We start from the raw sequence: 26,706 nt of genomic DNA on the forward strand, positions 1-26,706 counted from the left end.
TACTTATTCTAATTTACAGCAGGATGTATTTTATAAGAGGGTAAACTTGGCCCAGCTATTTAAGGGAGAAGTATTTGAATGCTTACACACACACACACACTGGGGAAAGACCTGGACCGTCACAGCACACACACATCTCCGCTTGATGGGTACAAACATACTTGCACCTGAGGGTTGCAGTTGAGCCACTCCTCCTGTCTTCTTTGTGTATTGGGCCTCTCTGTTCGGAAACAGCTTGAGGATCCAGACCCAGAGAAAACACCAGGCCAGTAAGACCTGCCGTCTTTGATCTATCTGGGACCATGACTAGTACTAGATATCACAGACAGAAGTGCCTGAAACCTTGAACTGTTTTGCTCACCACCAAGTAGTTAGTGATTGACCTAAGCATGACAGATTTAACCCTTTTTTTTTTTTTAATTACATGGTGTAAATTAGGTGTTCATGATTCCCCATTCAACTCTGAGTGCAAGACTCGGCCCCAGCATTCACAGGGCAAAGAAGGATCAGCTCAAGGGGTCACTTTCATAGCTATCCAGTTTTCCCACTTTCCTCCTACAGATAACACAAATCAACCAGTAAATATTGCTCTTGTTTTTGAAACCCTGCATTAGGACTGGTTCAGCCACTGCTAAGGGTAGTTGTCCTGACAAGAATAGTCAGTCAGTTCAGCTATGGATAGAGATTTGTGTTGACAGCTTGCTGAAAATAGCATCTCAGAAACCACACTGCTAGCTGGTTTTAGAAAGGCCAGTTTTTGAAGTGTTTCTGACTGGCCAGCTTGTTACTCTGTAAATAGCAATTGCTTTGTTTAGCTGTTTTTAAGAAAGTGTCTGTGTCTGAAGGACGATGCCATCCCAGGGCACATCCTCATGGCCTGGCCATCCCTGCAGGCTGCTCTTGTTCAGCTTCCCCAGGAGCCCCTGGGGCTCATAAGAGGAGCAGGAACTCACCTAGGGATGCCATCACTCAAGGAGCCACCTTGCTCACTGCCTTCCTGCATGGAAGCTGGGCTTCCCGCACATGCCATATGCTTCAGGACACCACTGCTTGGCTGAGCCCCCAATCTGCTCAGGTGAGTTCAGTCTCAGCTGGAGTATCTCCCCTCCCACAGCACCTCATTAGCTTTCCAGATAAGCCCAGTCACTCCAGTGGGAAAGAGAAAAGTCTGACTGTGTCTCTAATGGAAGACATTTCTTTGGCAGCTGAAAGGTATGTGGCATGAAAGCTGTAAACCCTCCTGTTTCAAAAACTGTCCTCTCCTTGTTGAGAGGTTTCATGCATCTTTCCTGGAGATGTAGGTAAGTTACAAAATACCTCCTCTGGCCCTGCACGGCCAGTACCCTCTTGCATCCCTTTTCTTCCATACCGGCATGGCATTGGTGGTACCTTCCTTGGTGGTCTCTGCATCACAGGGTCAGTGAAGACAGAGGAACTTTCCTGCTGCCCTAAGGTGTCTATCAGATCACTTTGTGCCTATGTAACACAGGGCTCATGCTGCACACTAGGTCTGTGGCTTGGGCTCTGCCGCTTCTGCCCTGGAGACAGCATCTGGATCCCTTGACCTCTATGCATGCTGTAATTTGCAATGTGAACAGACAGTCAGACCTGAGGGAAGTCACTAAGGTCAGTTGTGTGTCCTGGTTTGGGTTTATTTCAGTCTCTTTCATCACCCTGTAGAGTTAATTCCTGACCACAAATATCCAGTATGGGACCCCAGCTTGCTTTTGGGGATTCCCTGTGATCAACATTTGCTCAAATTTTGCCTGAAGGTTGCCCATCCTGCTTCTGCTCTCCCCTTATCTGTATGGCTTTGTGAGTGAAGACTTTCCTCCTGCAAAGTCTTTCACCTTCCCTTCCCTTCTTTTCATTTTCAGAATGGGAGGCCTCTGCCCTGAGGAAAGGGGATGTATTCTACTGCCTCCTCCGTTCATGCTGCTTTTTCCCTTCCCGCCCTTTTCCTCTGTCTGCCCTTGGCTTGTTTTCTAGAGGATGTTAAGTGTCAAACTTGGTTGATTTGTTGCAGTCCAATTAGCTGATTCAATCCAGTTAAGCTATCTGAAGTTATCTGTGTAGTGTGGTGGCTTTGTTAGCCAACTCCATTCTCTCTTACCCTTGCATAACTTTTTGCCTCCAGCTCCTCCATCCAGATCTCAGTGGCAGATTTCCACTTGGTTTTTGGCTGCTTGTTCAAAGCTTGTGATCGGGACTCCAGGTTCTGCAGATTTCCTTCAGGGACCATCTACTCCCACCACCTCCTTCCCCTGGTTAGGCAAGTCTGCCCACCGCTCTTCTTTCTCTCCAGAAAACTTTTAAATACTGTGTCTGGCAGCTTGGCAATAATGTCAGCAAGATGCTGTCTCCTCATGAGAATCGACACTTGTACTTGAGCTCAGTGAGGTATCACTATCCCCTGCCTCGCTTTGGCTGAATAAAAACTCTGCCCACAAAGTGATGTGTTTTCTCCATAGTTTCTGTGGCTCCCTGCTGTCAGAGTCTTAAATCTGAAACTCTGTCACCTCTTCATAGTGCCTTTTTCCTTTCCTAGGGCTACCTCAGTATCAGGTTGATCTCATTCTTCAGCTAGGTCCTCCTTGATCTGGGAACTCTTTTTTTTTTTTTTTTTTTTAAATTTTTTTTTCCTCTCTCCTGGAAAGGGAACCTATGGACCTTTTTTCTGTCTGCTGGTACTGTAGATTATAAAGCAGCATCACTGAGAACAGACCTGTAGGCTAGAAAAATCTCCAAAGAAAGAATGGTGATGAGTGAAGCTTTAACTTGGAAAGATGCTGCTTCAGGTTGCTTGTTTTCATTGAGCTGAGTTTCTGGGTACGAGCCTAGGGCACCTACACCTGTAAGAAATCCTTCCTGGCAGTTCCCCCTAGGAGTTCTGTTGCCCAACTCATGCTGACCATGCTGGCGGTTCCCTAGCAGAGGATTTCAGGCATCAGGATATGACCTCATTCCTGAAACACAACAAAAATCAATTAGCTTCCCTAGGTCATTGTATTACTAGGCATCCCTGTGTACCTGTGTGATTCCAGCTGAGAAAGGTCAAGAGAAAAAGCTTGTCATGCTGAAGCACTGCTTTCTAGCCACCATGGATGCTCTCCCAACTACCCACCCGTGCTTTTCATTCTTTTCCAGCCAGCTATGTTGGTGTTCAGGGCCATGTAGTGGCAAATGGGGTTAAGGAGATGGGGCACTGTACTTCGTCAGGCGTCTTAGATTCGGTAAGAAGCTCCAAAGAGCAAATTCTGTCCCCTGTGATCCCACATGAGACCAGGCCTGCACAACACTCTCCAAAGGAGCTCGTAACTTCCTCTTCCCTAAAGATTGCTCTCAAATCATCAATATAAAAACTGGAACTTCTCCTCATGCTGTTGGGAAAGATAGGGGTCTCTGTTCAGAGGAAAGATCTCTTTTGGGTTTCCAAATACTTGGCCTGTTTTCAGAACTGCCCCAAATGACAATATAAGGAGGGCTGGGAGGGAGTGTGGTGTGGTGTAGTTAACTTTCTTGCCAGGAACAGTCTGGCAGGCCAAGAGGGCTGATCTTCTTAATGGTGTCTGCAAATCGCCTTAATATAGGTACTCATAGAATAGTCTGATTTGCTTTAATAGGGATGAAAGCAATAGTGCTGCAAAGAAATGAGTAGCACTTGGGAAGCTGCATTAAAGGTGTTTAAGCAGTAATAGAAAATGATCATTTTTTGCTATAGACTTTGAGCAATTCTTAAGACTTAGAGAATTATCTTCCTCTTAAGGAATTTGAAATATCACTTAAAAACTCTTTGGAAAGGTTATTATTGTCTGCTAAGCCTTGATGGATTTCTTACTTAGGCTAGGCTATAAATTATCTGCCTTGTTCCTAGGAGTAGACCAGTTCAGAGTCCTGTCTCTCTAAGCTGCATAACTTGAGTACTTCATTCTGGCAGTATGAATATCATGATATCTATTTTTATCATCATCAAACTTTGCTGTCACTGTTTATTTGTAGCCGTCTGTCATTTGGCCTAAAACGTAAAACAGAGGGGAAAAAACAATCGCATTTCTTCATTAACCTGTTTGCTTTAAACTACCAGTTCTGTGAGTATTTGTACCTTCAAAAAATTAATATGCTGTTAATCATATGGACAACTTACACAAGCAGGAGCTAAAGAACTGATCTATTGATCTCTGTCTGAAATTGTACTCCTTGGCAAAATCTTATTTACAACTGTAAGTCAATCAACACCCTTTTTTTTTTTTTTTTTTTTCTCCTGAAGGAACACCTGATAACTTTTTCAAAATCCTTTGGCCAGGTATTTAGCCAACAAAGCAAACTTTGAAATTATTCAAGTTGTAAAAAACATCTTACAGTGAAATCTCAAAGCAAGAACAGCTGCCTGGGTTTGGTTTTGACAGCTGCTCTTTACCTAACAAGTAGCCTATTTGTGTTTACTTATTCATTAATACTGAAAAATAACACAATAGGATCAGATATCTTAGCTGGCGAATGCCCTACTTTTCCTCCATGTAAGCACCTCTGCCTCAGAATTCATGATACATGTATGTTTTATATTTAAAAACCCCTTGTGCGTAGCTTTATTATTACACCACCGACATAATGCAGCTTCCCAGCTAAAATAATTAAGATCCCACCCGGGAAAGGTACCAGATTAACTGGAACACAGCAACAGTCCCATTAGTTTTCCAGAGACCCCATGTATTCTTAAAGTAAATGCGTTTTAGAACTGATCTGCATAAGAACAAATCCTCTGGTCTAAAGCTCATATTCCAGGTCACCTGTGATGTCCATGAAATCTCATATTCCTCCTTTATACCAAGCTCTGAGTGGAAAGGAAGATGCTTAATGTTTTAAATCAGGGCCTTGACAAGCGAGGCTTTACCTGTGAAGTGTAAAGGAGCATGCATTGTTTCAGATGTCTCTTTTCCTAACTAAACTCCTTAGGCTTGTTCCAAGTTCGGGGCTATTTTTCATCACCCTGTTTCCACACAGTGAGGTCAGACAAGGTGTCCCTCTGATGGTGTGGGGAGCGCAAGTGGTTTGCTCAAGGGGAAAGGGCCAGAGGAACCTTGATGAAAGCTCATTAGCTATTTAAGTGCATTTTATTTATTTGCAAGCTGGCTATCAGCCAAAAATGAAAACTCTAACCACTTTGGAGTTACAGGGTAGCCCTGAAATGTCATCAGCAAACACTTCAAGGAAACTAGAGACATTTCAGAAATGAAGGTTTTGACCGTGTTTTTCATTTATGCATTGCCATTTGGACTTCCATGGATAGAAGTTGTTTTCCTCTGAGAGGGCAGGAATAGCTGAACTGTTCACAGGCCAGAGCAGTACAGCATTTGGAAACAGAAATCCTCCCCGGGAGCATCAACTGTGTTCATTATTGTAAGTTAGAAGCCTGTGTTCCCCACTGAGCTTTGGGGCTTGCCTGAAACTTGGAGCGTAAGGGCATAAAGCTGTGAAATAAATACCCGAGCAGTTGCCCTGGCCCTGGTTTGTATGCAATCACTGCCTGTCCTGAGCCATTCTGTGAATGTTCAGCGTGGTGGTAAGGGCAGGCAGCCAGTGATGAGCACCAGAGATGTTTTGTTCAGCTGGGTGCTGAGAGGCAGCACGTTGCTTGCTACCTATGAGGATTCTCCTGGAAAATGCTGTTTCATTCTCATTTTGGGTTATAAATACTATACTAGATAGACTAAAAAGACTGTCATGGAGGGGCCTTGAGAAGCGTAGAGAAGTAAAAATCAGAAAACAGTGGGAGAAAATCCAGGAGAGTCACTCCCTCAAACCAAGAAGAAAGGCGGATAAAACCCAGGCACGTTATGTGCAAACAGAAGCTGCCGAAAGAGCTGGTAGAGTTCCCTAGACTAGTTAAACCCAGTAAAATTCTATACGTGTTTTGAGAAATTATTCAGCATTAGCTACAGTTGTGTCTCACAAGTTGGATGTCATTTGGCTTAGCTGTGTCTGGAAGGAAGCAGTGGTAGCAAAGGCAGCACCCCAGTCACCTCGCAGATGAGCCTGGGGCCTGCCTCGTGAGAAATCCCCCTGCCCAATGTGACCAGTTTTGTAGCACTGAGGAAGGAGATGGTGCAGAATTACTAGCCATTTACTAGCCAGTCGAGATGATGTGAGGTGCTAAGGTAAGGAAAAGTAGACTGTCCTGCCTGCCTGGAGATCCCCCAAGGCTGGCCAGTGCTGCTGCTGGAAGCCACAGGATCATTTCAGCAAGAGTTCTCTGTGTCTTGCTGACTTTGTGCCTAAATTAGGGTTAGACTGAAAAGGTCATTATCAGGATAATTTGTTACAGAAATACTCATCCCAGTTATTTTAGAATTTTGGAGTATGAAACAATGACTGCACACTGTTGCCCGAGCTGTTGTTGATTCTGTGGGAAACTTTTTCTCTTTTAAATACGTCGAAAGAAGGCATTCAGTGTTGGGGCTTGGTTTGAGCATAAGCCTGGGAGGCAGCGGCTTGCAGTCCTACTGTAGTTACAGGCTGTCATGGTGCTAAGTCATAAGTGCCCAAGCGTTACTGTGTATATATCACATGCTAATCCTTCTGACACACTTTTTAAAGGAAAACTATTTCAACACAACCTGCCCGCAGTTTCGTGGAGCAGCCCTTCCTAAATTGCATAAAGAGTGTGAAACGAAGGTTGCAATGATGTGACACTTTAAATCACACGTTCTGACGCAGCAGGAAAAACTGTACGAGCCACTGACGATTTTTTAAGCACCTTACAATTTTGAACCCTGCATGGGGGGAAAGAAAAAAACACCTTCCAAGACCAGCAAAAAATCTTTCCCTCTCGCTCGCGGAGGCCGTGACCCTCCGCCCGCCAGCGCACCGAGGTTCGGCGCCGCTGTCCCCGGTGGGAGCCCAGCCGCGCTTTGCGCGAGGGGGCGGCAGCGCCGGTAAACACGGTGGGGGCGCGTTGCGCCACGCGCAGGGGGGCAGCGTCCGCTCCGCGCTGGGGTTTGCTCCGCGCTGCCGTGCGCTGCGCCGGTGCCAGCTCCGCTTTGTTTTGTTTTGTTCCGCGGGCTGCAGGGCGCCGGGCGCGGCGCAAGGCGAGCGCGGTAACCCCGCCCCTGCCGCCGGGGAGGCAGGTGCCCGGGCCGGGCCCCGCCCACCGCCGGCAGGGGGCGGGGCGGGGAAGCGGGCCGCGTGCGTGAAGTCATCTCCGTCGTCACAATGGGCAGCGCCTCCCTCCTCCCAGGCTTCCCGCGCGGCCTTTCTCCCTTAAAAGGACAATGGGGCGCGCAAAGCGAGAGGGCTTGATTGAGGAGAATGGAGCCGTGGGAACGGCGCATGCGCAGAGCGCCAGGCGCCGAGGGGAGGGGCGGAGGGGGGGTGTGTGTGTGTGTGCGCGCGCGCGCGCGCGCGGGTTCGCGCGCCAGGCAGTGCTGGCAGGCAGAGCGCGGAGGCACGGGGAGGGCGCGCAGCGGAGGGACTTCGCCGCGCACCGAATCGCACCGCACGTTTGTTGGTGGGCGCAGTAGAGCGGTGAGTGACTTCTTTCCCTTTCTGCTCAGGGGGGAGGAAAGAAAAGTACAGCTGAGAGGGAACGGGAGGTTTAAATCGGTTTGGGGGAGATTTTTTTGTTTATTTGTTTGGGTTTTGTTGTTTGGTTCGGTTGCTTTTTTTTTTTTTTTTTTTTCCAGCAGTTGGTGGCTTCTGTTAAACACGCGCTTGATCCCGCAGCTTAAGTGTTGCAGCGGCAAAAAGACTTTGCCGCCTGAAACAGTTTGACACGCATGGCTCTTGCGAGCGGCGTTTTCCCCCTTTCCTTCAATTAGTGGAGTTTCAAGGAGGTGCTGGCGGGGAGAGACACCTCCCGTATTGTTGCGGACCCATCCCGAGCGCTCTGACACCCCCCCGCAAACTACGATTAAAGTCGCGAGGAGGGAGCGCAGCAAGGTTCGCGACGATTTAACTCCAAAAGCAGTCCCCGGCTGCGGAGCGGACTGGGGAGACCGGGCTGGGGGAGCTGGGGGGCTGCACGGCCCCCTTCCCGGGCCGCGGCTGCCCCGCCGCGCCACGCGGCCCCCGCCCGGTGCGCAGGGGGTGGCGCAGGTGCGGCCCCGGCGCGCACCGCACCGCACACCTGTAGCGCCGGCGCGCGCGAGCTGGTGCTAGCGGAGGGGAGGGGGCACGCCGGTGTGCCCGCCGTCCCTGCCCCGCCGCGGCTCCCGGAGCGTGTGGGGGGCACTCACACAGTTGTTTGTATTTTTCAGTCACCGCTCGTATTTGCGGAGGGGTCGGGGGTTGCGCACGCCCCGAGCCGGGGGAAGCGCGTGGCTGTGGGCTGGCGTGACACGTGGTGCCGGTCGCACGGGTCGCGGCGTGGGGCCTTCCCCCGGCTCGGCGGGCGCCCCGCCACCGGCCCGGTGCGCGGCGTGGGGACGGTGCGGCGGGCGGCGATGGCGTCCTGCCCGCTCGCGCGGCGCGAGTGAAAGTCGCTGCCGTCCCGGTCCGCGTGTGCCCGCGCCCGGCGCCACCAAGTTCCGACTCGCGGCTTGCGCGGCGGGGCGCGGAGCGGGGCGGCCGCCGTGCCCCCGGCGCGGCACGTAGGCAGCGCCCGGCTGCAGGAAAACAAAGGGCTCGCATGTGCTGCGGGCGCCGCGGCTCCCCGGCGCGCCGGGGGAGAGCGCTCGGCCGCCCGGGGGGGGGACTCGGCCGCCCGGGGGGGGGGCGTCGGTGGGGTGGCACTCGTCCCGCGGGGGACGGTGTGTTTTGGTGGCTGGCCGCTGGTTTTGGAGGACTTTGGAAGGGTCGGTGAAACTTTGGATGCACACGCGCTCCCCGGGGTACCGCGCTGCGCGCACGGCGTTGGCGGGCGCGGGCGGGGCGGGTGAGCCCCGCCGGCCGCCCCGGGGCTGCCGCGGGGCCCGGGGGTCCGTGTCGCCCCCGCCGCGGCGTGCCCGCGTTGCTGGGAGGTCTGCGACGGCCCTTTGAAGTGCAACTGTTGCCATGTTTGAATTACGTCAGGGCCGAGCCATGAGGAACCAGCGCGGGGCGGGGGGGGACGGGACCGGGGCGGGGGGCGGTGGAAAGTGGCCGTCACCCTACCGGGGCAAGGGTCGGGGTGCCCGGCGGGGCTGCAGCGGCTCGCCCCCCGCGTCCTGCCGTCCGTCCCCCCCCTCCTCCCCCCGCCGGATGGGGCTGCTGCACCGAGACCGCGTGGTGGGGCGGCGTTTGCAGCGCGGGGTCCGCCTCGCAGCGCCCAGCTCCGCTCTCGGGGCTTTCCTCCCCGCGCGCCGCCTTCCCCTTCCTGTGCTGCTTTAATTTATTTTTAATTTTATTCGTTTTTCGGCAAGTTGAACGCTTGGCAGCCTCGGGGAGGCGGGGGCCGGGGCCGCGGCCGCCCGCGTGTGCGCTCCCGTGGCTCCACCTGACCGGCGGGGCCGTCCGCGAAAGTAGGTCGTCCGCCCCGGGGGGGTCTTTGTTCCCGGCGCTGCCGCGCCTCCGCCCGCCAGGCCCCCCGTCACCGGGTCGGAGCGGGGCGCCCCGCCGTGCCCGGGCTGGCGCTTCCCCGCGCCACGCGGTGCTCGGCAGAAAGCGGCCGCCGCCTCCCGCCCTCCGCAGTGCGCCGGTCCCGGCGGCGCGGCCGGGCTCGTTATCTTGTCGGGCGCCTTTGATCACTGTTCCGTTCTTCCTAAACTCGCAGTTTTGCGCCAGGGGAATGCTCCCAGTCCCGCTCGCCTTTTCATGAGATCAAACTTGCCGTCTCCTCTGCGCACCCATCTCCGGATGCGTGCGGTTAAAGGGGTTTAAAGGGACCTGCCAGACCTGTTGTTTTCTGGGCTGAGCCCTGCCTGTCCCGGGGCCGCCCTCGGCTCCGCCGGTGGCTCTCACCTGGTGGGAACGGCCCCCGCGCGGCCTGCGAGCCTTGTCCCTGCTGGCGGCAGTGCTTTGGACCCACATCATTGAATAATCTTTACAATCTCAAACAGGTTTGGAGCTGCGCCCTGGTGCTGTAGTTCTGTGGCAGCCGGTGCTGGATGCTGCCCCCTCAGCCTGCGGCTGCGTGGGGAGAGGAGGGGTCCCTTGGCTGGGCTGGAGGCTGCTGCCCCACTGGGTGGGCAGAGGAGAAGTCCCAGTGTCCTGAACTGAGCCAGAACTTCAAGGGTGTCAACGTTTGTCGTCAAGGCTGAGTAACGTACCTGAGCACAACAACCTAGCTGTCATGCTCTCTTCTTTTCACTTTGAATTTTAATTTGTCACTAGTGGAAGGTGGTAGGGTGAGAACCATGGAGACACCTGTTTAACGCTTTTACAAGGCAAGCCAGGAGGGTGATGGTTCCCCAGCGAACCCTTGTACTATTGTGTGCTTGCTCCCGAAGGTGAGACTGTTTGTCGGCCGTGTGCTGTGGAAACCCCCTTCTCCCCAGCCTGCACCCAGCCAGATTCATGGTGTAGCTTACAGCTTTTTAAAATAAAGATTGCATGAACTTCGCAATGTAGAGCGGACAGTGAACTGGAGGCCTTTCTGCTGACACCAGTGGACACTGAACTCATTTGGCACCCAGGTAAATTCCAGGTTTCTTGGGATCTGTAGTCTGTGGTTGAGAATCAGCAAGTAACAAGTTGTGGGATTTCCCACAGGCATGCAGCATCCAGCTTGCACTGAAAAGTAGGTGGGATCGAGTGCCAGAGCCTCTGGGAAAAATTCCTCCTCACTTCTCTCCCAGCCCAGAGATTCTCAAAGAGAAGCCAATTGCCTACATTTACAGTCTTTCCTTTAGAAAGAAAATATGACTGTCTTCTTAGTAGAAGATGTTAAAAGAGCTGATAAATTCACACAGATTAAAAGTAAACATTAAAACTGTGACAGTTTCTTACTCATGCTGAACAGTTCTTTCTGTGTCACCAAGCTCTCTGCTCTGCATTGATTCTTAACACCTGCTGCGTTGTACTTTCATAATGAGATGAATGACATACACAGTCCTACTTGACAACCAACTTCTCCTTCAGACTTGTACCCCTTGTAGCATGCAGCTAGTAAGCTGGGGCTTGAAAACTGAGTGGTTAAGCAGAATGCATGGGTGGGACTCCATTTCATGACTCAAGACTGCATTTCTGTAGAACGTGCTCAGTCCAAAGTCCAAGTGAAATGACCAGTAGGATTACTTAAGGATATGGAAATGCATCCTTTTTAATGAAGTCACTTCAGCTGTTCTGCCAAATAATTACTACTTCTGTTCAAGTCCCCATCGGGTACGTTACCCTCTTCAAGAAAAAAAAACCCAAACAACCCGCCAAAAACCAAACCAAAACTGAAGTGTTTCATGATCTCAAGTGTTTGGGATGCTTTTTCAGTAGCAGGTGGTTGCAAGCAGCATCGTAACAGCTGCAGGGACTGTACTCAGATAAGCATCACAGACTGAACTCCAGCAGTTGCTTCTGAAACATCCCAGGTTTTCCTTGCAGGGCTCCTGATCAGACTGAGTGTGGTGTTAGTTATGCAATACAGCGGGAAGAATTCCTCTTTCAAGATCGAATGTCTGCAGGTGGGACAGGTTTGGGATTCCCCCCCACCCCCATGCAAATCTTGCTGATTACTGTTTTCATGCTTTGGCCTATCCCTTCTGGAGCACTAACCGCATGGCAGTTTAGAAGGAACACCCAAGTGGCTTAGCCTTTCACTTCTCTTGTCTAAATGGGTTAGGTACTAATTTCCCACTGAAGATCAGCAGGTGAGTAAGCTCCTTTGTGACTTGACTGCTCCTGAAAACTTTGCAGGAAACAGCTTGCGATGCAGCCAGGATGCTGTAGAAGCTCTAACATAGGAAAAAATGTCCATTTTTATTTTTGATACATGCTTGATAGCTGCTGCCAGTTGCATGTGGTGTGCTAAGATTTCACTGCAGCACTGAGCACACAACGGTAGCTGCAGATGACTACCAGCAAAAGAGTGAGTTGCTTATTTTGGCAGAGGAAAAATTCCTGAAGATGTAGTTTTGACCTTTTAATGGTTTTGCTTTGCTCATCAACTGAAAACTCCACAGGATGCTGTTTCGTTCAGATGTGCCTGGGCTGTAGTGGCCAAATAGAGCTTTCCTCCAAGTAAAGATCTTCTGGGTGGAGAGAGGAAGGGAAGTGAAAGGAAAATCTGAGGATATAGGGGACCAGAAGAGTGTAAAGTATGTGCAATTCTAAGGTTATAGTTGTTGAAAATTAGTCACTCTGTTTTGAGCTATAAGGACTGATGACAGTGTAAAAAATGTTTTTGCAGATACTGAAGTTGCATTTTCAAATGACTCCCAAGTAGCTTGGTCTCTTACTTCCTTGGAGTATTCTGGCTCTGGGCGTGTTAAAACTGGACCCCAGAAAACCGTATTTTAACTTATATTCCAAATTTTCTTTTTGCAGCGCATAAACTCAGGGGGGAGGTAGGTTTACATTGAGTCTCTGATACAGATCAGTTCCTCTGTTCATGTACAATTCTCTGTCCTACAGCTGATTTTCAGTAGAAGTATTGCAGTTCATTTCAGCAGAGGGACAGGCCCAAGAATTTATTAGCAAGTCAAGCAACTCCGCTTCTGGCGCCATAGACAGCTCTGGAAGTATTTTTCATGTGTGTGCTTGTGCCTGGGTGTATGCACTTGCAGATGTAAAAGCCAGAGTATGTATATTCCTTCTTTATTAAGGTATCTGTTTCTTTTCCTTTAAAAGAAAAAAAATGTAGTATTTTGGCTATGTTTCTTAGTTCCAATGAAATTCCGTAGAGATGAACATTGTGAGATTTTTACTGACAGGAACCGGCTGCATCGACATATGCAGGTTAGAATGTATTTTTTTGTAGCCCAGCTTCAGAGAGGCTGTGCCAAGGCTCTTTTGTACACAGAAGAGGCAATGAAATTATTTGCAGAGGTTCTCCTGTCTGACAATGTACTGGCAGTTTTGGATTGCAGAAAGGGTGAATGATCCAGGGTCAGAGTGAGGAGGTGGGAAGATGAAGGTACTGAGTAGTTGGACTGGCATCCCTCTGTTCTCCCCTCACTCCAAGGAATGTTTGTCTTTCAGCTTTGCAAGAAGCAGGTGAGCATGTTCCTTCCAACTGGCCTGATAATTGTGTTACAAAAGGAGACGTGCCTGCCTTCTAGGAATTCCTCCCTTTCTATTATAAAGGGGTTTCATTCTTCTTGGGTGATCAGAAAGAATGCAGAAGGAATCTGGAAAAGCAAAGTGGCTCAGCTTTTCTGATTTGAAAATCTGAAAGAGTTCAGAAGCTCTTCCCTAACTTGAAAACTTAATGAGCATCTGAAGCAATACCTCCTTTTAATTTAGATCATCAAGTTAAATTTTGCAAAGACATCAAGCACCAAATTCTAGTCCTGACAGGTAACGAAAGTATTCAGACATATGATGCATGCTGCTTTGTACGAGCCTTTCACAAATGTAATAAGTGGCGTGTGTGGGGTGTGGGTTTTTTATTCCTCACCTACTTTACTATTCTCTGCTGAACTCTGAATTTTTTTGCAAGACAAGTCTCTGTATTTGATACTACTTATCCAAAAGTGAGAGGGCAGAGTTGGAGAGAGCTTTTTCCTGTGGTCTTTTCTGAGTCTGTCCAAGTTGCTAAAATTGTTCAAAGCAGAACTTGAGGGAATAGCAACTTCTCCTTTGGCAGGGAGACCAGGGAGGAGGAGGACCACTTTTTTCCCGATTTGGAATACTGCTCTCCTCCTACTGCAGGTAAGTCTCCATTTCTGCAGAATGACAAATCTGCTCCACTAGAATTTCTGTTTCTTTGCTGGTGGGCTGTCCCTTTCACTTCCGTGCAACTGCTGATTTAAAAGATGTCATATATTTTAATTGCATGCTTTAAGTTGGCAAATCACATGCTTAAATAACACTACTAACATGCTTAAATATGGTACAGTTATCTTGTGTAATGCTTTTTAATTTCTATGGAAGTTATTCCATTCCTACCTGCCATCTTTTTTTTTTCTGTCCCAAATTCCACATGGTTAAACTTTCATGGCTAAGATTCAGGTGTTACGGTAGTTGGCAGTCTAATTTGAGATCTAAATTGCAAAGCTTTTGAGTTAAACCTTTTAAAGGGCAAGTCATATGTACTTCTAAGTACACGTTAGCTATTAAGCTCTTCAGCTGACAGAATATTTAGTGTATAATGGTCCAACAGCAACTGTTCGGGATTAAATGTGTAACTGGATTGACATCTTCCATTTATAACTGCACTTCAATGCAGTTGTCAGAGAAATGTTTTACTTGTGGTTTTGCTACTAGCTCTTCCCCGTTCAGGCATGATATATGGTAATACTGTTGCTGACCATTCATCAAGTGGGAAACAGATGGCACTAGTTTCCCTTCTATTGAAAGATGGTGTTGAAAGGCTGCTCCTGTGAGAATGGCAGCAATGATGCAAAACAAAATATTTTCAGAATATATGCGCCTGATGCCAGTCTTTGCCAGAACATTAATTGTAAAACATGCATCTTGTTCTATTGTGGTATAAATACCAGCTGGTGACAAAGAGCATCTCAGTAGTGTCTGTATTTCTGGAAGACACCGGGTTAGAAAGTAAATCACACTGTTGATAACAGCACTGTGTCTTGCCCTGTAACAGTCAGGATGTTCTGGCTGCTTAAGTTTTACAGCACTGATGAACCTTGTGCCTGCAGTTAGTCTTTGGCTTATAAAGAAAAGCACCAGATCACAGATGTAACATTGGAATAGTCAAACAAAACCCAAAATTGCTGTTTGGTAGTTGAAAGTTCCCAGATGAACATGCTGTTGGATCTCCAGGGGCTTGTTAAACATAGTGTCCTCAAGAGACTATCTATTGAAGAAGCATATCTGATGTGAAGAAACAAAATACCTACTCATAAGTGTTTGCCTAGACACTCTTGTTGTTTGTCTTAACAGTCCAGGGATGCTAACCTGATTTGGCTGTGCATTCGTTTGCTACATGCCTCTGAAAACATATCCAAGCAGAAGCAGAGAACAGTTCTGAGTCTAACCATTCCTCAGCAAGCCCATGCAGCAGGTCACTAGTTAGATACCTTCTTTTACTTACTACGGCTGCTTCTGGCTTCCAGGCCAATGCTGTGCTAATAGAGGGAGCAGTGAACCTCCTAAGCAGCCTGGCAGCATTTGGGGTGACTCTGCTGGATATTTGCACGTCATCCTTTGAAAAACCTAGCCCTAGGTGAGCTCCTTTTGCTGCAAATGTGCACAAAGAAGAAAGGAATACAGCACTTCAAGCCTGTGGCAAATAGCATGAGTTAGGACAGGAGGGAAGGAAAGACCTACCCCCTCCATCTCTCTCCTAAGCCTGGAGAACGTCCTTAGCATTCAGCTTGTGCAGGTCCCTTGCCATCAACAAGCTCTGCAAGGGGTTTGATCAAAACAGGCTTTTTTTTGAGAGTTGACTTGTGTCTTTCTGCACGTTTGTGCAGTAGTAATTGCAAGGAGCCAAGTGGTCTTGTATCATAATATGCTAAACTGAAATGTAAACATGTATGCTTTCAGCTGGATATGGGTTCGTGTAAGTATTAACCAACAGTATTAGGTACAATTTTTGCTTTTCTGTTGTACTTAGGAGCCTGGGAACCTTGTGTGTTTATTTGGCAGTGCTGCATGCTCTCATCTCCCCCTCTGGGGTAGGGGGCTGTATTTTTACTGGTGTGGAGGACTGTGACTAGGCCTGGGTGGTTCAGTAGCTTTTGCTGTGGTTCCACAAAAATGTGCGGGATCTTTTTCTCTCACATCCAGTCTCTGTCAGTAAGGTAAGTGCAGTGCTAGGAATGGCTGTTTTTTTGGAAGCATGTTTTCGACCTCACTTGAACCTACTTTTCAAATTGTTATGTTGCTGTTAACGATGCGGCAAGCCTTGTTGCTGTAGACCGAAGATTTCTTTCTCTGTCCTTTGGAGGATATTAGAATTGCATTCCTTACCTTCCTGCAAGTGGGAGATTTGGGGACGGATCCCTATGCCACGTACATTCACCAGTAAACCCAAGCTGGGCTGCTGGAACTCGGCAGTCCCTGGGACTGAGAAGTGGCTGGGGAGCTCCCTCTCACCAGACTTGCCCACAAGTGATGGAAATGCTGCGCTCCTGAAAGTCCTGTCCTGCCTGCGCTACTGGGCCTTTCAGAAATACTTGTGGGGAGGAGAGGTATTTTTCTTTTAGCTTCTACAAGAATATAATGACTTGACCTCTTGTTAAGGGAAGCAGGGGAAATCTTGTTGTTTGTGTGGCTCCATCTAATTTAAACTTTATAAAACCAGAAGTTCTCTCTCAGCAGTGGGAAGCTGTTCTGATGGAGCTTCCTGCAGCCGGTGGCCTGTCCCCTCTGAGCAGTTAGTGTGTGAAAGGCAGTGGAGGTGGCCGCTTGCTCCCTGCAGCAGGTGACTGAGGCAAACCTTGCACCACGGTCTGTTTAAAGAGAGCGTCTTGGAACGGTCCCTGCCTGTGTTACGAGACAGATGCAGCATGGCCTGTTAAGACTTGCTGTGCGTCCAGGCTCAGCGCCAGGAAAGCACCAGCTTTGCTCAGTCGTTGGTTTGGGTTTTTGAAGCATTGTGGGAGCTCTGTTCTGACAGCTTCTCATCCCGTGTCAGATTGTGCCTGACAGGAGTCTGCACTGGGGAGTAACTGGTGGCTGGGGAGAACTGATTGGTGGTGGGGACATCATGTCTTGGAGGGGTCTTTGTCATGGTGGCTGTAGTAAATCCACAGAAACTTCAGAAGTTTCTGCCTGGAAAACACCTCCGCTGTACGTTACCTGCTCTGATAGCAGATCGCAGCCCAGGTGCACTGAAAAGGGCAGGCAGGACCTCTAAGAGCAGCATGGCTTTGGCTTTCTGAGCCGGCGCTGACTTTGCAAATCTGGTGGTTAAGAAGAAACACTGTAAACGGAGTACCTCTCGCTCCGGCATCATTGACGGTGGCTGGGATGTGTGGTAGGTGTGTGCTGAAATGCGCCCCAGGGTCCTGCTCCCCGGCCCCTTTTCTGGCTGGGTTTCCTTCCCATGGAAAGCAGGGTGGGGAAGGTGGGAGGGTAAGAACTGAGCCTGTGCTGACATGGAGCTGGGATACTCACCCAGGCCTGAGAACCGAGAAGCCTGCTGGGTCCTGCAGTGCAGACATGGCCACTGAGGGCTGGGTGAGGCTCCACCCTGCTGTTTTTAGAGTGGCTTTTCAGGTATGTCTGCCCTACAGCCTAGAGGTATGACTGCAGCTCATTTCAAATGACTCCTACTCACTTTCAGCAAAGTTTGGCAGGGCTGTTTCCAACAGATGCCGGTGATGATGATGCGGTAGTTCACATCACAGATAGCTCACAGCCCGTCCTGCAGCCTGTTCTGCCACAGATGCAGGGCTTTCGCTAGCCAAGTCGGCTGCGTTCGCATCTCTGGGTTGTGCTCTTGTAGATGTGCCCTTAGAGTAGAATAGGGCAGTAAATGGGCTTGTCATGAGTCCTGCTTGGTATTACTTAATAGTCCAGCCGTTGCTAATTACTTTTTCTTTCCTTTTTAATAAGCAACTGCATTCTAGGTGCATCTGTTCTTCCGAGGCAATGCAGGATAAAGCTGTGGCCTAATCTCGCTGTTTGCCATCCTGAATTATAATTTACTTGTGGTTTGCTCAGTGAAGTTCCCAGGTTTTTCTTTCAGTATCTAACAGTGGTAAGTAATACCCATTCCTGCTTGTTTTCACAGGCTACAGCTGGGAGGAAAAGATGTTCGGCTTTCACAAACCGAAGATGTATCGGAGTATAGAGGGCTGCTGTATTTGCAGAGCTAAGTCTTCCAGTTCTCGTTTCACTGACAGCAAACGTTACGAAAAGGATTTCCAGAACTGTTTCGGGTAAGATTCTTTCTTTAGTCAACTTTGTGGTCAGTCATAGTGTTGGATCTCCAAGCCACAAACCTAATGTGCTGTCCCTCTTGCTCTGAAAGACTGAAATACTGGGTTAGCAGAGGTGCGTGGCAGGGGAAGGCTGGCTTCAGCTTCCTCACAACTTTCCTGGCCAGGCCAGGAGGAACTGGATCCTCTGTAGCTGTGTACAGTACCATTTGGTTACCGATCTGCTGTTGCTGCCAGCGGAGAGCTGGTGTAGTGAAGGGTCAGGCTCATGCCTCTCCCACCTCGCAGCATGTGCAGGGGTTTAGATCCCTCTCAGATTCTGCGTTTTGCACTTGTTCCTTACCATACCAGATGGTAAACAGCACAGGTCCATGGAGGTGTTCTGTGTCTCTGAAGATACAGGAATGTTAGACAAAGCTTGATGAGTAAATGTTAAACAGTTCCAGCAGAGTTTATGCAAAGTACCCTATTTCAGGTATTGGTCCCTTTGTTCAAATAGGGCATAGCAATGTCATTAAAACTTCTCATTTCCATTCTGATGGAAAGCGAGCATCCAGTAATTCATTTTCTAATTGGGTAATGTTGCACATAATGTTACTTGAAAACATTGGTAAACAAAACTATAAATACCAGTGATTTCTTGTGCCAGCTGCTGTGACCCTTCTAACTTTTTTGAAATACATTCTAAGAACTTTGAAGTTCTGTATAAATTTGTGTCCCCGAATTGTCAGGAGCAAATTCTTCTTGATAGTTTGTCATTAATTTTTACTTTTGTTTATTTTGATTTTTTTTTTCTGAAGCAATATGAATTTCTCCATTTATGCTGCAGCTTTCCATGAAATCATTTCCCTGGGAAAAGGCTGCATTGTTGATACATATTTTCTGCTTTTTCTTTCCAGTCTTGTTGGACTACCTCTCGTGAAAATCATAGGCCCAAGTGGAACTCTCATGCGTTGTATTAAAAACTACATATACATATCAGTAGTGCTACTGTTGTAGCAATCAATAACTGCACTTAACTTTAGATGTGCAAATCTTTGCAATGTTTAGAAATATTTCCCTCTCTCCCCCCCTTTTTCTAGAAACACTCCTTTCATGTGCAGCTTTGTAGTTCTTAGTATTTACCATGGATTTTTGTACATAAATCTGGTGCTGACAGTTTTCCTTCTATTGCTTGGCCACTGTCCTTGACAGTGGAAAGATTGTGTGAAGACCCTTTGCTTCTTGTTGTTGATAACTACAGTAAAGAAGCTTGCTTTACACAAGGTCTTGTGCTATCTGAAATATGTTTGCCAAGGTAAAAATGCAATCTTAACACTGAGCAAATAAGGGCTTATCTGAGCCTGCCCCGTTCGTCTATAAATGCTTTAGAGTCTTCCCATTTAAATAGCTGAAAAATTCTGCAGTGTATCCCCTTTATGTTTCTTTTAGCATGGGTTAGCAGTAGAGATAATTTCTGAAGAAAGCTTGTTACAGGGAGAAAGTATTGTTGTCATTCCAGTGACTGCTGCTTCTGAAACCTTACCCTACGCTTACGCGGGAGTGTTAGCTGGTATTTGTTACTCATCCTTGAAGCTCTGTGAGAAAGTTGAGAGCTGAATAAGCTTTTGTCAGATCTGTGAGGTCTGTTCCCAAATGTACGTTCAAGGAATATGATTATTCCTCCTCCTTTCCTTTTCCAGCCACACCAACCAACCCACTGGAGCAGTGTGGTGAGGGTTTTTTCTTGTTTGTTTGGGGGAGCAGGGCTGTTGGTTTTTTTGAAAAAACCCAACTGAAGGTGACAGGAACTTTTTCGTGCTCCTCTGGCAGCTGATTGCAACACCTTTTATTTCTATGAGGAAGAGTGCTTTCTGATAGTGAGTCCTGGTCTTTAAATGGCAATGTTTGAGCACCCCAGATGAATTGTAAAGCCTGAAAAACAGAATTTGAGAACCCTTCTTTTCCATCAATTGTTATGTTTCTTGCTGTTATCAAGTGTGTGGGGGGTGGGTGGTGCTTTTACTAATTGTGGTCAAGTGATTTTTGCTTTTGTTTTTACCAGGCTCCATGAGGCCCGCTCAGGAGATATTTGCAATGCCTGTGTCCTGTTGGTGAAAAGATGGAAAAAATTGCCAGCAGGATCCAAAAAAAACTGGAATCATGTTAGTAATTTATTTCTCCTTCACCCCAAAACTAACTTGTTTCTGCCTTAGTCCATCCTGCTACATAGGAGAGGTGCCGACAAGGATTTGGGGCTTGCTATTTTCCCCACTCTCCCTTCTCACCCTCAGCATCTCTAAATCCTTTTTGGAGTATTTCCTGTTACATGGCTCTTAGCTGTCTTCGTTTGGCTTACATGCAAATGGTGATTATGCAAGCCTGGGATGGAGTCACAGACTAACTTACCTTGTAATTCCTTGTTTTCACAAGCTCATAACTTTCCAAAAGTCTCTTATGACACTCAAAACATTTCATATTTGGCCTCTATCCAGAATTGGTCACGCTGGGGTTTTTTTGTTTGGTTGTTTTTTTTTAAAGTAGTTTGAACAAGCAAGGTGACTTGCTCAGGCAACACATAAATCAGTGTCGTTTAGTCAGATAATTACAATAACTAATATCTTGCAGCTATTCTCACTCATATATTCTGTTTTGATACATCTAATTCAGTTTGGGCCTAGGGCTGGAAAGATGATCAGAATTCTTTGCATATTTTATAATCTTTATTCAGGAAGCCTTGACAATAATGGGAGCCAGAGCTATGGTTATGACTACCACTAGCTTTATTCAGAAGTTAAACTAATGATTTTTTAAAAAATAAAAATTCCAGGGCAAATGTTTGGCAGACACTCTTAACTGAAACTGTATTTGCTTAAACAACTGTTGTCTACTAAATGGAATTTGTCAGAAATGGGAAGAAGGCAAAAGTTGACCTGAATGTGGATTTTAAACTAGTTTACTGTTTTCCTACAGGCTTAGCTTCTTATAAACCAGATTTAAATGAAACATGAGTGTCAGTGCACAGAATTGCCATGGTTTAACTAAATTGATTTTGATCACCTTCAGCTGAGTCAGTACAGGTACCTTGACTAGGGCAGTATCTGGGCATGATGCAGAAGTATTAATGGACCCATTTTCTGTGTTCTAGGTGGTAGATGCCCGGGCTGGACCCAGTCTTAAAACAACACTGAAACCAAAGAAAATGAAAACTCTGTCTGGAAGCAGAATAAAGAGCAATCAAATCAGCAAACTGCAAAAGGAATTCAAACGGCACAGTAAGTGGACCCGAAGAGTTGTTGGCAATAAACTTTGGACTCCCCTAACATAACTTACTGTTAACTGGCCAAGCGGAATCACCAGCTAGGTTCAGTTGTACACTCACGCATTTGGGTGCTCCCTGTTTTCACAGCCTTTCATTCTCCAAGAGCTTGGGGAGAGGGTGGCGTGAGGAGGATGAGCTTGTGTGCCAGGGGGTGGGTCATCAGAAGTGGGGAAGCAGTGAGGGGGAGCCTGATTTGAAAGTAGACAACTGTAGGTTATGTCCAGTGTTTAAATTACATGTGTCTAGAAAGGACTTCTTGGGCAAGACCCTCGGTGAAATAGAAGTTGGAAGAGGTTTCCCCCTGCTGTCAGTAACTCACTATGGCCACTTTCAGCTCTCCTTCCCCAAGAAGCACTGTTCTGTTGATGCCATTATCTTTTTCTTCTATACATGTTTTCAACCCAGGCTTTTTATTTAACCTAGATTCCACACACACACCCCTTTAAATTCCTGCCATGTTTCCTCTGTATAGTTTCCTTACACCTTTCTCTGCTGGTCTCAGTGATTTCTTTCCGCCAGCACTTAGACTCTTCAAATAGATTTGGATTCATAACTTTCTTAAAATGCCATCTGCCAGTTAACTCTAAATATATGTCAGTACTTTAGGCTTTTCCTCTAAAGCAAACCTTCCAGCTTCTTAACTGTTGCTGACTTGGTCTTCGGTTTCTTTCAATTATCCTACCTGGCCTGAAGGAAGAGCTCTCCAAAGAATCAGTAAAGGCCATGACCCAAAGGGTTTGTATCGCCTCATTCATTGTGCTGTAGTTAACCTAATTGTGTTACTGTAGGTGCTAGAGACTGTAACTGGAAGGTAGGTGAGCAGACCTTCTGTTAACGTGTGTGTCTGGACAAAGTACATAGTTCATAGTCTCAATCCAGCAAAAGCTCAATACTGCCTAACCTATTGCAGTCATGAGAAGAGCTTTGCAAGACTTTAACTGAATGGGTAAGAAAGGAGATTTACTGTGAGAGAGAGAAAGTACTAAGTCTGAAGCAGAGATCCCCATCATCTTCAAGGATCTTCCAGTGATTCCAGAGAGGGACTAGGATCTTGTCTGAAGCGTGGCCTGCATAAGCTGTGTGTGAGAGCTAGGAGCTGAAGCCTGATCCTGAACCTCTTTCCAGTCCCTTGTGTATAAGGACCCTGTCCAGTTCTGAGTTTTGTCTCCCAAGTGCTGACAGATAATCTCTCTATCGAAATCAGCAGGGACAAGTGAAGAATAGGTTGTAATTGTTAGTTCTGGTTACATATGGTTTTTCTTGTTAATTAAAAAAAAAGTCTGTGTCTCTGGTCCCAATCTGTGTGCAACCTTTTACAAGTCAGGAAGAGGGTAAGTCGTTGGATGCATGTTCTGATTCTTGCATTTTTTTCTTTCCCCTACAGATTCTGATGCCCACAGCACCACTTCGAGTGCCTCCCCAGCTCAGTCGCCCTGTTACAGTAACCAGTCTGATGATGGCTCTGACACAGAGATGAGTGCTGGGTCCAGCAGAACACCAGTTTTCTCCTTTTTAGATCTCACATATTGGAAAAGGTAAAAAGCAACAGAACATGCACTCTGCAGATAGCAATTCACATAAACAGTACTTGATTCTGCTTCTTCAGGAATTTGCTACTGCTGAACTTAATTTGTTTTAAGGGTATACTTTAAGTCACAGAGTATTAGACAATATCTGTCTGTCTTTAGAAAGAAATGTGTGTTTTAAGACATTTTCCTCTATCTCCCTCCAGTTCCCTAAATACTAATACAGTTGCTGGAAAATATTTTTTGTGGTTTTGAGAGTAATACAATATTCCTGACTGTCATTATCTTGTCTTAAAAAATGTGCTCTGTAGGTATGATGTGTTACCAAGTACAACTGTGTGCTCAGCTTGCCAGCAAAATGTAGCATTTGATTCGATTGACCTGTGATGGTAGTCATTAAAAAAAAAAAAAAAAAAAAAAAAAAAAAAAAAACTGGAGTGGGAGGAAAACCACAAGATTTTCTGGGAGCTGACAAGCTTGTTCTCTGTTACGGCCTGTTGTGACACAGTAACCCCTCGTTTAGCTAATTGCTATATTGAAATTGTTGTGACTGCTGCCTCCTCTCCAATAGTGTTTGCAAGTGCATTGTAGTCAAAGTTAGTTCAGCCCAGATAGTCGTGTGTCTGAAACTTCTCTGGGAAGCAAAATGGGAGGCTTAGGTTTGGTTGTTTTGGTTTTGTGTTTTTTTCCAAAGTGGTGTTGTAGATTATACACAGACTTGTTTTCTGTTTCTGAGCAGACTTCTCCTTCCTAACCTCCGAGCTGGAGGTGGTGTCTTGGGTCAAACTGATTTTTTTTTTTTTTTTTTTTTTGCATTTCTGTATATTCTAACCACACAAACTATCTGTCTCTTTTCTGCCATTTCTTCCAGGCAAAAGGTCTGCTGTGGAATTATTTACAAAGGGCGTTTTGGGGAAGTCCTCATAGACACTCATCTCTTCAAACCTTGCTGTAGCAATAAAAAGTCTGCCGCTGAAAAGCCAGAACAAGAAGGATCACAGTCTCCAGCAATCTCCACCCAAGAGGAGTGGTGACTTCCTCGGACAGCTGAAGAAGGTTATACAGATCCTCTTATTCTCTGGAAAAATACTAGAAAAGTGACTGTTCACTTTGGACACCTGCTATGCTGCCAAAAGACTATTCCCTAGAACTGTTTTGGGTTTTACTGCTACAATTCCACAAACTCTGAAGCCAGTTTGTATCCTTTCAGAAAGACTGTACATAATATTTAAGATGCTATGGAACACTTAGCAAAGCTGAATGCTGCTGCAAGGTTGTCTAATCTCCCCCCACCCCACTTGCTTCACAAGTGACCATGAGGCTGGGGGTTTGTATATGAAAGTATATGTAGTTCATGTTTCTGTATTGAAAGAAGCAGTGGTTGTAAGGCATTTTTTTTTTTTTAAAGTTGGTTGGTAACTTCCTTTAAGTCCCCAAGAAAATATTTCGTTCTTAGACATGTATGAGTCAATAAGATGAACTAATACATAGAAAAGTTTTAAGTCACCTCTCTAGTTATATAAATATATATTTTTTAAAGGTGTGGAGATCTCACCCTATACTACTGACATAACAAAGACAGATATTTCATCCCTCCTATGTGACACAGACTGGTAGACTGCAGACAGCTCTACTACAAGTGCTAGTTATCCAAGAAGCCCCCCAACATAAAGTGCTTTTCAGAAGGGGTGGGAGAGCTCTCCTCCTTAGCTAAGGAGGAAGATTTACCTAAGAATTGAACATAGCAAAATGGGAAGCTACTTTTGTTTTAACCCAGCAGCAGATACCCTGGGCTTCATGTAGTAATTGACTGGTGATCAGAGATGGACCAAGAAAACATCTTGATACCCAAGTTAGGTGTAGATGATGGCCAGAACTTGGGTAACTGCTACCTGTTGGCCCAGTGCAGCTGAAATGTGACCACAGACCAGACTTTATGCTGGTTTTGGACCTGACATAGATCCAAACCCCTTGCTAAGAAATCAGGCTCTGGTCCAGGGACATAATCTGATTGCAGCCTGGGGTCTGGATTCACAATTGCCATTTTGAAACCCTTCCCCTGCAGTGCTTCTCTGTGTTCGGGTTTTGTGTTTTTTGTTTGTTTAAATGACCACCAGATCAATGCTTTTGTGAATACTGAATATGAAAAATTCTATTAAGAATGGTGCTGTACGGAATTGAGGCAGCTCTGTTTGCATACGTGATCAAAAGGTAGCATTTTGGATTCCTAGACAAACTCGTGTGCAAACCATTGTGACACTCCTTCAAACTCCACTTTGCCTATAGGGTGGAGGCAGCTTCCTGGAAGAGTGTGCTGCAGTTCTAGCTCCCAATTGCTTCACGTTCCTGTTATGAAGGTTTAACTTGTCTAAGTTGGGAATTCTGCTTTTTTTTGTGTGTTTGTTTCTGGTTTTGGGGGTGGGGAGGATTTTTCTTACTGATACTCTTATGGGATATTCTACAATGGATTGCTACAAGCTTTCCTTTTTGTGAGAGTTGGCATAATACTGTGGTGGGTAGGGGTTAGGACTGGATTTCTATGTAGTCTCGCTTCCTGAAATGGGAATGCTTAGCAAATGAAAATATAGGTGGGAAAAGATATGCAGGTTTTAAGAGGAGCCTCTACCCTGAACGCTTTTTATTTTCTTTGCCTTTCCTCCCCCCTCTCCTTCCATTGGGTAAGCCAACCTCTGGAGAGAAAGAACATCAGGGGAAACAGGGCTTTGACTTATCACAGCCTTACAGCTTTCATTGGTCTTATTTTGCTTTTCCTAAACTCTCTGAGATTCTGAAGACAAAGCTGCCTACCTTGTTTTCATCTGCAACCAAACAGAATCTTAAAATAATTTAGGTTGGAAAAGACCTTTTAAGATCATAGAGTCCAATCGTAGATATAATGGCTACTTGCTTGTATACCAGCTTAATTAGGTTGGTCGTGTCTAATAAGGGCTTGAGCAAGAGTCCTAGCTGTTTTTGCAGACACCTGCTTTCATTTGAATTTTTGTTTTCAGCATCATTAATTCTGTATAAGGCTGCAGTATTGGTGGTAGGATGTGCTCTGATACGGATCATCTCTTCTGTATTTATTTATTTATTGCTAGGTTTCAACCGCCAACTGCTTCCTCTACTCCATCCCACCTCTTCCATTCCCAGTAGTAATGCAAAATGAACTGTATGTAGTCATGCACTTTGTATTAATGTATTAGAAATCTATGGAACCTGTTTTGTACTTTTATACTGTTCAGACACTTGTAATCCAAACTTTTTTTTTACTAGGGTAATGAATAAATTTAGACTTATTTAGAAAATAAACAACTTCTCCTGTATTCAGCTCTGTTCTGCTAATTAGTGTTTGAACTGGCCCGGGCAACCCATGTTTCTATTTGAACAAGACTTTTTTTTGGGATGAGATAATTCTCTAACTTGTAAGGAAGAGCAGAGCAAGGGAAGGAGATGGTGTTTAGTATGATAGACCGCTGTCTGGGGGCAGAATCACAGAGGTTTCCCTTGGCACTGCCTATGTCAGGCATTCCTTTACTGGGAATGGGTGGTGCTGACATCTTGGTGTTCCCCAGGGGCTTGCTCCCTGTCTAGCTCACCGGCATTCAGCAAAGGCCAGCTGAAGCAACAGCATTAAAAGGTTGGTGTTGATGGCATTTGGAAACATCCTTTTCCAGAGTCAGTGGAAGAGACCAGTGCTCCTGTCCTGAAGCTGAAGCCTGGAGTGTTCCCACAACAGATGTATTCAGCTGGATAAGCTCCAGCAGGCTGGTGTGTGAGCAAGGTCTCTGGCAGGAGATGGCAGTGAGTAACTGAGTTTAAAGATGAAGCTATTCCTTGATAATGGGGAGAACATTGGAACCTTAAGCATGATGGCTTGTTGCAAGAGAATGTTTTGAACTTTAGTGGAGACAGTGATATATTCCTGCTGGTACACTGGCCATTTTCTTATAAATTGAGCACAATGATATCCAGAGATTCATGTAGGAATAGTTTCAGTGAAAGCTCTGCATAGACTGCA

The 26,706-nt window shown here is 46.6% G+C and overlaps 1 protein-coding gene across 3 annotated transcripts; it reads left to right on the forward strand.

Annotated features, from left to right (window-relative positions):
* The first annotated feature begins 7,383 nt into the window (after positions 1-7,383).
* Positions 7,384-26,011, forward strand: SINHCAF (SIN3-HDAC complex associated factor). Of its 3 annotated transcripts, XM_055807491.1 has the most exons (8): positions 9,788-10,547; positions 11,449-11,528; positions 13,652-13,716; positions 17,711-17,858; positions 19,903-20,002; positions 20,986-21,112; positions 22,544-22,694; positions 23,557-26,011. In XM_055807491.1, exons 4-8 carry the CDS (start codon positions 17,731-17,733, stop codon positions 23,717-23,719), a joined length of 669 nt encoding a protein of 222 aa, XP_055663466.1. In that variant the 5' UTR covers positions 9,788-10,547; positions 11,449-11,528; positions 13,652-13,716; positions 17,711-17,730; the 3' UTR covers positions 23,720-26,011. The 3 variants fall into 3 exon arrangements, with proteins under 3 accessions (XP_005241829.1, XP_027648818.1, XP_055663466.1); XM_027793017.2 differs by lacking the exons at positions 9,788-10,547; positions 11,449-11,528 and adding an exon at positions 7,423-7,521; XM_005241772.4 differs by lacking the exons at positions 9,788-10,547; positions 11,449-11,528; positions 13,652-13,716 and adding an exon at positions 7,384-7,521.
* Positions 26,012-26,706: the final 695 nt, after the last annotated feature.

The sequence above is a fragment of the Falco peregrinus genome, chromosome 6, assembly GCF_023634155.1.
Source record: "Falco peregrinus isolate bFalPer1 chromosome 6, bFalPer1.pri, whole genome shotgun sequence".
NCBI classification, from domain to species: domain Eukaryota; kingdom Metazoa; phylum Chordata; class Aves; order Falconiformes; family Falconidae; genus Falco; species Falco peregrinus.